This window comes from Mugil cephalus, chromosome 16 (assembly GCF_022458985.1).
Source record: "Mugil cephalus isolate CIBA_MC_2020 chromosome 16, CIBA_Mcephalus_1.1, whole genome shotgun sequence".
Classification (NCBI taxonomy): domain Eukaryota; kingdom Metazoa; phylum Chordata; class Actinopteri; order Mugiliformes; family Mugilidae; genus Mugil; species Mugil cephalus.
This window is the reverse complement of record NC_061785.1, coordinates 12564968-12575315: the sequence shown is the minus strand read 5'-3', so window position 1 is coordinate 12575315 and position 10348 is coordinate 12564968. Positions and strand designations below refer to the sequence as shown.

The window sequence follows — 10348 nt, the reverse complement described above, 5'->3', positions numbered from 1 at the left end:
ATTGATCAGTGTTACATTAGTGTTTATTTATTTTTAATATTTGTATTTGTCTTCTGACCTCCACGATGAAGATTTATTGATTAAGTAAACCAGAAGCCCCACTTTGTTTTTCTTATTAGCATCATTAGCTTCTATGCTAAACTCACATTGTAATCCAAATTATCAACCTGATGGGAGTTCTGCTGCAGTCAAACACTGGACATCATATCATGATCCAGGCTCGAGCTGGGCTCTTGCAGGGTGTCTGTCCTCCGTGTCCTCTGGTGTAACCACCCACGGCTGCGGCACTAATGCGCTGAGTGAGCAGAGCTTTGTCCTCCGTCAACCCACCGCCTCCCACCAGCTCGTCTCCCAGCCGGGACTTTTACAGGACAGAGGGGAGGCAGCTGCTTCTTACGATTTTGAACTGTTGACACTGATTCCTTTACTGTCATTGGAGATTGAGCATTATGGCCACCTGTTTATTATCATGTGGGTCCTCCATGGAGACATGGGCGACCTCTGCAGGTGTACGTCCCACACAGGACAAGTCAACACCTTGAAAACGTTCAATTGGTCTCTAATATATCCCACCCGCTGACAGGAGCCATGTTAACTGCATAATCGTAATCATTACTCAGTTTGAATTGTAGCTCATCTGGATTTGCTTACTCTGATTCTGTTAAAGTGTCAAAAGGAGGAGACATTAAAACATTTTGACCACACGTTTGAAATAATTTTAGGTATCATTTCATCGTCTGTTTAATAAACTTTTATTTTACAACATTTTTCTTTCTGTAAATCATGTTTATTGACATAACAATTGTTTGGACACACATTCACTCACCAAGCACTTTACAATACTATCTAATATTCTGACCAACTTGCATCCTGACCTCACTAATAAAGCAGAATTATCACCTTTCTGCCAACATGAACTGAAAATGTAGACTTTATGGCATGTAACTGCTTTATATGACACAGGTGCTGTTAATGACTTTAGGTGTTCAATTTTTGACCATGTTACAGACAAAGAAGACAATTCAAACTATATCTGGGAATTCAATCGATTATTTCCAGGATTGAAATTTGATCTGAAGGCGCAACAATCAATAAACCTTTGACTTTATGTAATTTTAATCATTAAACCATGAGAGAAAAAGACAAACCGAAGAAAGATTTGGCACATAAATGATCCAGAGTAACAACATTGATTTTTCTGACAGAATAAACTCAGACTTGTGGACAATATGTTCTGACTTTCACAAACAAACTACAATTTGTAAAGCCAGAGATCTGAGATAAATCAGTGCGGTGCCAACAGTGATAAAGGTGACACTAGTGAGTTTACAAATGAGAAAGGGACAGCACAGTGTGTAAACGTGTCTGTGTACAAAACAGCAAAAAGGACGGAGACAGATCGACGAACAAAGTGCATTTGTGGTCAGATCAGACAAGAAGTACAGGCTCATATTAGAACAACACAGAGAGTGGTCCCTGTTCAGACCTGGTATTAACGTGAGAGATCCGATCACATCTGGCCAGGTTACATTCGATTGGACGGCGTCGGTTGACATAGAACATGTCAGCACATGCAATTTTTACCTCAAAGCCCTTACCCAAAGGTCAAAAGTAAGGAAATTCATTAAACAGAGAGCTAGGGGATGCAGAGGGTGGTAACACAACCAATAGCTCCAAGCTGGCAGACCACCTAAAGAAGATGAGGAAGCAGTAAAATTGAAACGACTCCAAACTGTAGCTCAGCCACTGAATATTTGGACTATTAGAGTGAGTTTAGTCTGACGGCTGGTTGGTGATCAAAGCCTGGGAGTCGTCCTTGTGTCAGACTTACATACTTTAGTGACTAACCATGACTGTTATTTAAGAAACAGGAGTAGATACATGCACATGAAAAACACAAATTGTTGCGTTAATCCGACTTTAACTGGACAACCAAAGTGCATGTAAACGTGTTACTCCGACTAAAGTTCTAGAGTTCTCCTTATCCGATTAAGACACCCAGATAATGCGAGTGGCATGTATACGCCTTAATTGGACTTTAACCGGACAATGCGTGTGCAAATGCTCCAAAACCGATGCACTGGCATATGAACAACCCCAGAACCCCAGATCAAAAATAACCAAGAAAGCTGGTAGCAGAAGAAGAAGGTAAACAGAGACAGTAGAAGAACCATCTGAGGGACAGCGCCATCTTATCTGCACCAGAAGTAGCATGAACATTACGTACGAGATTGAAAAAAAGTTGTACTATTATCCATCTGGTTGTTGTTTGAAATGCCGGTCTGCAACGTCAATGACTCTTTATATGTTGTAATAGGTCAACCAGAAAGGGGGCCGTATTATCCAACTGAAAAGACACATATCGCCACCCATTTTAGCTGCACGTTCCTAACGCTGGCCACTTGTGATCAGATCACTCAGGACACATATTAATACCAAGTAATGATGTGGTGTCAGTTTAAGTGCTGTTAGTCATTAAGTGCTTCATTCCCTTTTAGTTGCAGTCCTGCAGCTCACATTACTGTCAGGGCTAAAACAGACACAATTTTAAAGGAGCAGTCCAACATTATGGTGGAGAGGGTTAGCCTAGCTTAGCATAACGACAGTAAAGAAGGGCACAAAGAAAGTTTGGCACCTAACAGCACCTGGAAAGCTCACCATTTAACATGTTGCACACCAGCTTTTTTTTTCTTTTTTAACGGATAACAGAATACAAAAATAAATTCTGTGTGAGAACTATCTCCCATCTTGTCAGACGACACTGCAGCTGGAGGACGGATCAGCCTGATAAGATGTTCAAAGGAGTCAGTTTAAGAGGTGTTGGTAAATTCTCTTTTATACATGTGTCTTTATGCTAAGCTAAGTTAAGCTCAACGACTCTGAGCTAACTCTCAAAAAGAGTTCAAACAAGCATGTTCCCCAATGTTTCCAATCATTTCCTCTTTTATATCAGAGCTATATATCAGTTAGAATAAAAGAACATTTTTTAGCAAATATTTGGCCCACGTCCGGCTATTTTTTGATACTGGTCAAGTGTAATAGTAAGTAATAAATAATTTAAATGAAGTAAGGATCATTTTAGTCAAACATCTCCTGCTCCTAACTCTTCATGGGGTCATATTAAAATGCGCTGAGTCTGAATCCTCTTCCTAAAATGCTCTAAACTCAGTTTAAGCTATTGATAAAAGTCAGTGTAGCAAACTAGTTCGGACATTCACAGCCTCTCGGTATTGGTCATTTCTACTTATGGCACAAATTAATACGACCGTGAGCTCAGCGCAAACATGCTACTCTGCCTTGGATCCCTTATCACTGCCTTTGAGGTAGTTGTTGTAGAAGAACGAGGCAAAAAGGATCAAGTAGCTGAAGTACATGAGGGTGCCCCAAATAATGTTGTCCAGATTGGACGGACACCGCACCTCGTTCATCCAAATGTACACAAAACCCAGGACGGTCAGACCCATCACCATCTGCAGGATCTGGCTGGCGGTGATGAACATGGCCAAGACTCGTGGCACCCGCAGGCCGGCCGCTCTGGCCGCGTAGTACGAGTACATGATGGAGTGAACCAGGTAGTTCATGGTCATGAACCAGCCGCCGCCGGCCACCTGGTCCTTGTAGGTGTACCAGGAGTAGATCAGCACGGTGATGTGGTGGTACCAGTGCAGGAAGATGAGGCGCTGCTTCCGGAGGATAATGAACATGGTGTCTCCTGAGAGAGACAGTGGAGAGGAAATCATTTGAAATCACCGGACACATTTTTTTTTATTCATCTTCTTCCTGATTCTTTAAATTCTGCACAGCTGCTTGTGTCTGGATATAATTTAATGTTAAGCAATGCTTGGAAAACTGGGAAGATTCTTTGTCATCAAGGTCATGGATTCTCTGAGGTCATTGGTGCACCACAAAGCTTTTCTTCGTCTTCTTCTTCATATTCATATTCATATTCTGGCATGGTTAAGTTGTAACCGCACCAAGAAGACAACACCCAGATCGGTGTCGATAACAACCCCTAGGCCTCGAAGTGAATTCACTTTCAGTTTCAGATGCAAATGAAGCAGCTTGACTCAACCAGATACATTTTTTTGTCCAAGTTCCAAACCTGAGCTCTTACTTCTGCAAACAGAAATATTCGCCAAACATAAAGTCAAGCTTTGATAAAACAAAGCTACATTTCTGTAACATGAAATAAGAGCAACTGGGGAGTTTCTTGAAGATATTTTATGAAAATTCTTTCAATGGCAAAAGGCTGGTGGGGAGTTGAGGTTTACACAAGACTTGGTTGTTAGAGAACTTTTCATTGGAGAGAGAAAACAGAATTGAAACAGATTCCTTCAATGAGAGTGTCATGTGAGTTTCAGAAGGGGCACCACCCACAGACGTTCACGATAACCTCTGTGGGTTTCAGGAACAAAATGAAACAAGGTCAGGGAGGGTTCAGTTCAGACTGGTGAGGAGGAGTTAGGGTTTAAAAGGGGACGGATGTGGCCGAAGAAGCTACGTGGATGAAACGTCTACAAGAACCCAACAAGATGCCCTTCTTTCAGCTTTGTCCACCGTGACCCGAATTAGTCAGGCCAAGTCTACATCCTGCATTAAAGTAATGTGCTGACCAGTAGGAAGGTGTTAAGGTATCTATCCTGTCTGTATAAATCATGCACTAATGGAATTATCTTGCCACTTCAGCATCCGCCTACATCTCCCAGAGCGATCAGCTCTTTCTGTCCAAGCACAAAGACTCTAGATTACTAGGCAGCCTCAAATCTCAGCTCTTAAGATAATTGCCTGCAGATAAATTTACGCAGTGAAAGCACGCTAACGCATGAGTCAAAAAATCTTCACATTTCAGACAGGAGAGGTTTGAGGGACGACTTACCCAGCTCGGGGGCCTTGCTGACGGCGAAGGCGTAGGCCCAGAACTTGGTGACTGGGGCGTTGTAGAAACTGTTGTCGCACACCGACTGCTTAAAGCCATGGTTTGAGAGCACGTGCTGCATGTAGAGTCCAGTCCTGACCGCTCCGATGATGCTGCACAGTGAAGACACGTGATCAGACTGTTTAAAACAAACTGGCTGTTTTCAGTCGACACTAGTGGTGGTGATAGAGGACTTTTACAACCCAGGGCACCGTTTCACGTAGAAATATCATTCCAGTCGTAAATACTGGATGTTACTCATCCTTGCGATGAGAGTCTGGTGCAGACAGACACTGACCCAGGCTGCAGTAAGGAGTTCTTCTGCTGGATCTTATCACACTTCAGAAATGTTTGTACAAGGAAGAGGAAGAAGGAGCGACGTTTCCTATCATGCACTGACTGCACTTACTGAGGAGGCAGAGGAAATTTGGTATGTAAACCAAAATCCTCAGGGATTTTTTTTTTTTAGTACCACAAGTACCACGGTGAGATTACAACACCGCTCAACACAGGAAGGCTCCAAAGCGTGATAAAAATTAGGGAAAGTATCAGGGCCTTGACGATGACGCTTCACAGAGCTATCAGGAGAGTTCATAACATCACCAAGGGCAGTGCACAGACACAACACATCCTCTTCACACTGCTGTCTTTATAGAGTGTGAAATCAAGGACAACAAGACACAAACAGTATCTATCCTCAGGTCAACAGACTCCTCAACATACGGGATTATTCCATAGTTTAGTCTAAACTTTTTACTGAGCTTACTTTATTTAAAAAAACTGCTTGTACCTTTCTCTGAAAACACTTAATTAAAATAGTGACTGGAGCAGCCGGCCAGACATCCTTCCCCTCCCGCATTACTGTCTCGCCATGTCTACAGGTTACAAGCCATTAAGTTTGCGCCCGCTGCTCTGGGATTAAGATTAACGGGAGAGCTCGGCGCTCTGCAGGACTCGGGACGGCAGCCTGGCCAACTGGGTCAAAAAATCCCCTCAAAAATGCTCCCAACTGCTTTGAATATGAAACTGGATTTGACATGAATGACATAATTCTCCAGGGTATTACTCTATTCTGCTCATATGATGGCAATGTAAATACACAATAATACGGCTTAGATGAAGACACAAACATTTAACGTTACTTAATGATCTCCTACTGCCACCTGACAAAACATCAACATTGCACAATTCACACATTTCTCTCTGACAGGCCGACGCTTTTCCAGAGTAAAGTTCTTCCCCACAGCAAACATGTTCAGGACATGCAAGTTGGCTTCCTCTTCTTCAAATTTAGGCAGCTTTGATACTAGCAAACAGCTATTCAAACAGAAGAATATGTTTTCATGCTACAGGGAAGTACTTTATTGTAGTGTATTGCACACCTAAAACAAATACTGCCTTGGCTGAAGCTCCATCCATTTCAATCATTTTAAAATTGCCTGGACTGAGCCCAGGTACAGTATGTACCGAGTGTTGATACAAGACAGGGGTCTGTGATGTGAGAAGGTTATTTCCTTTAAGTGAGCAGCAGGTTTTTCAACACATTCTGATTTTGTCACTGGACGACCTGTCAGACTGTGTCATTGTAGAAGCTCCAGGGCTGCGAGCAGCTCAAAAACAGAGCAAAGTTTTGGCCTACACCCACAAGAGACGGATCTCTGAAGGGTAGAGATTTCTGTTCAGAACGTCGACTACTACGGGAGGGGAGGCAACAAGAGTTTCAGATTCATTGTTTAATCTATAAAATGTCAAATAAAAGACGCAGTCCTGGAGCTGATGTCCTTCTTTCTCTTGATAAACATTGAATTTGCCACCGTTTCACTCACCTGAAGATGGCCAGGCTGAGGGACCACAACACTAACGGGCGCCGCAGGTTCAGCTTCGGCCTCTCCCTCATGAAGTGCTGGCCGGCGAATACGAGCACGGCGTACAGGCCGCCGAACATGAACGACGTCCTCCTGCGGAAAGGAAAACACGCCAAAAATGAACATAATCCCTCACGATTTTCACTGCAAAGCTGTTTGAAGCAGAGTGACGCAAAAATCTCTAATAATAAAGTCACCGGTGAATATTGAGGTAATGATTTAACTCCTCATTTGCATACAGCAAGAGGATAATAGTGCTAATAATGTATTATCTCATTTTATTTAGTTTAAGCTACAAGGACGAAATATTTTAAAAGGCTTTTACTACTAATGAGCAGACACCACTTACAGCAATTCAAGCTGAAAAAAATCTCCCTTCTGGGGCAAATAAAGTCTAAAGTCTAAAGTTCTTCTTTTTCAGGCAACCCCTAGCCCATTTCTAATAGTGGTTGTGCGATTTTTTTTTTTTTTTTTTTTATGAATGAATGAACAAGGTAAATCTCCCCTTACGTAAGAGTCGGCAGCCTGTCAATGTGGCTGGGACACACTGAGTTCACACTACCAAAGGAATGTGGTCGCAGGTAATCAAAACCATCTTTAAACGTGTTCTGAGTGAGCCGGTCTTAAATGGGCGTGTCTCAACTGGGCATTCGACACTTTTTTTCCCCCCCCAACACTTTCATTTCATAGTGTTTTATGACAGTTGGTGGCAAATATCAGAAAAAGGCGGAGTCCTGGCAGCGAGCAGTAACACGGGAGGTGACGGGGAGGTTTTCTCTTTACAGAAAGTCTGGAAGCAGAGATGTGCGTGACACTGAGGGAATACAGCAGATGCCTAATCCAGATTGGCACAATGCACATTAGGTTGAGTGTCGATGCTGCTGATGCTGCTGCTGCTGCTGCTGCTTGACCCACTTAAAGCAACAGAGTTGTTTTTTCAGTTCTCAGTTTGTCCTTCTGGGAGACAGATAAAACCTGCACAAGGCTAAAACCTTAACTGATGCACAAGTACTGAAATATAAAATGAGCATGCAAGGACATGCAACAATCTCGTTATTTCTTTATTAATTGTGATTTTTTTTCCACCCCTCCAAATGAATAACTTTTTTTTAGAAAGTAAAATTTGGAGGAAAAAAGAGAGATTTTCATCAGGGCAGAAAAAAAGGCCCAAGCAGCACACTAATTATAGAACTGATCATGATGCATTTCATGTCGGAAGGATGTCGGTAAAAGTCAGCTAGCTGCTATGCTAATTTGTTGAATGTGAAGTGCCATGTGCTAACTGTATTAGCATATAGTATATGGGTGAAAACCCATCAACCGCTGAGCTAGTTTCTAAGGCTAACGCTAAAACCAACAGCACCTGGTTTTACTAGAACTTTAAACTATGTAAATTGTTCTTGCCTTCTGTGATAAGGTTAGTGTAATGTTTATTATAACATTTCGGCTTTTAAACAGAACCAAAACGAGATAACACTTTATTTTTAGGTTGACCTTAGTATGTGTATGGTCTGAAATGTGGGGAGGGGGGAAAAGCACATTCATCTAACACTTCATAGTTTAGAGCTTGAAGAAGGAAGTGGTTTTTTGTACTAACCACATACTTTGCATACGCATGTGCATTCGTTAAGCTGCTGTCCTTACAATGTAAAGACAAAAGTCTCCAAGTGAAGTCTATTTATTACAAAGCATTTGTCAGTAACGTGGTTAAAATGTGAAAAATAGTAAATAGTTGTGTTGCAGACCTTTTACAAACCAAGGAGCCCGGAGGAGGACTGTGATGCCTTCTGGGCCTGCCTGCCTGTCTGCAGCTGCACTTTTGCCCTGAGCTTCGTCAAGATCTCATAGATAACTTTCTTTCTTATGTGACACAAACTGATTTCAGATCACCACTGCTAAGAAGCAAATATGTTGTTATACAAGATTGGTCATAAAGGAATCTCTCTCTCCTGTCTAGCAAGAAGGCTCTTGGAGATCCAGGAAGAAATTCATTAGAGGAGCTATTCAACATATTTTTTAGATGATAATATCTGACACATAGAGATAAAATGCTTAAATAACAGGTTCCTGCATCTTCAGGGAATTTTAATTGAGTTTTCAGTAGACTGAGCTGTGATGCATTCACGTACATTAAGCAAATGTATTCAGTCTAAAAAGAGAGAAGAACCACACAGCACCTCACCAATATCTACAAAAATAAACACCACCTTTAACTTAAGAACCGGTTTTTTTGAAGTTAAATCTATCCTCTAACTACTTGCCAGTTTTCCTGCATCCATTCCAGGGCCCGTCTTTCGTCGAAACGACGCTCGAAGTCGTACTCCTGCACCGGGTAGCTGTCGTTCATCTTCCTGGAAGTTCCTGAGCGGAGCTTTCAGAGGAAATAACCGATCTGACGAGGACGAGGTGAGTGCTGCTCGTTTATCCAGCCGGTACGACCAAGGTTGTCACCGGTTAAAGTCCGCGGCCGCGGCGGGAGGATGCGGTGCCAGCAGATGTCCGTCTCCTCCAGTGGGCGGACACGTTCATCGGAGGCGCAGATAGGCGAACGGAAACGGTACTGTTCCTGTTTGGACTTTCAAAATAAGAGTCGCTTTCCTCGTGGAAGGCTTGCCTAGCTAGTCAGCTAAGACGACCACAAAGATATCAGAAAGCAACATTCATACATATACATGCATTATTTTTTTTGAGGAGGGAGGAGACTATATCACTCCTGGTTCAAGCATCTTGATTATCTGACAACAAAGACGAAACAAAAACAACAATGATCTGCTTTCACCTCCCTCAAGTGAGCCTCTGTCCCACAGAGCACAAAGGCAAGAGTGAGAGTTTTGGTGGGACAAGGGCCTTCATAGAAACACGGGATTACCCGAAAGAGGAACACAGAAAACACAGGCTATTTAAGGTTCTGCCTGAGGAGGAGCAGCTCCCAATCGTGGTAAGGTATATAAACAAACAAAAAACTTTTATGTAATTATATATGATACACATAACCCTTGTTACACTTGAAATGTAAACTTAAAGTTTGTAACTCATACATGCATGAATTTACAATATTTTAAAGCAGATGTGTGAAAAAAAAAAGTGTGGCTAGTTTCAGTTTGAACTCTTTATCCCTTTTAACTCTCAAATCTCCTCTGTAAAAAAAATATTGCATGTACTGTTTTGTAACCCCAAACACTCAAAACAACTATAAAGAGACTCAACATAGAAACAACCATACCGACTAATAGGAGACCTAAAAGTAACACAATTAGATTCAAAGGTCACAGAGGTTTTTATTGTCATTTCAGCCATATTTAGCAGGTGCAGTAAATAGTGACACAGGACTTAATGCAACACAAGAGACTGAACATGAAGTGTGCATTTGCAAAGACAAACAATACAATAGAGACGGAGCAAAACGCCTGAAAAAAAAAAGTACTTATAAAAAGGCACTGGACAACTACACCGAGCAATGGCTGACTAATAAACGTTTGACTGATTAACAGCGTGGTGTGATTGTGACTGTGAGTGTGTGTATTTTGTATGTTCAGTCCAAGAGTCTGATGGCATGAAAAGTAACAAC

The 10348-nt window shown here is 42.0% G+C and overlaps 1 protein-coding gene across 1 annotated transcript; it reads right to left on the bottom strand.

Moving 5' to 3' along the window:
* Positions 1–736: 736 nt before the first annotated feature.
* LOC125022644 (elongation of very long chain fatty acids protein 6-like) lies at positions 737–9303 on the bottom strand. Its single transcript, XM_047609473.1, has 4 exons — positions 9042–9303; positions 6742–6873; positions 4877–5028; positions 737–3712 (listed from the first exon to the last, which is right to left on the bottom strand). The coding sequence occupies exons 1-4, from the start codon at positions 9125–9127 to the stop codon at positions 3288–3290; spliced, it is 795 nt and encodes a 264-aa protein (XP_047465429.1). The 5' UTR covers positions 9128–9303; the 3' UTR covers positions 737–3287.
* Positions 9304–10348: the final 1045 nt, after the last annotated feature.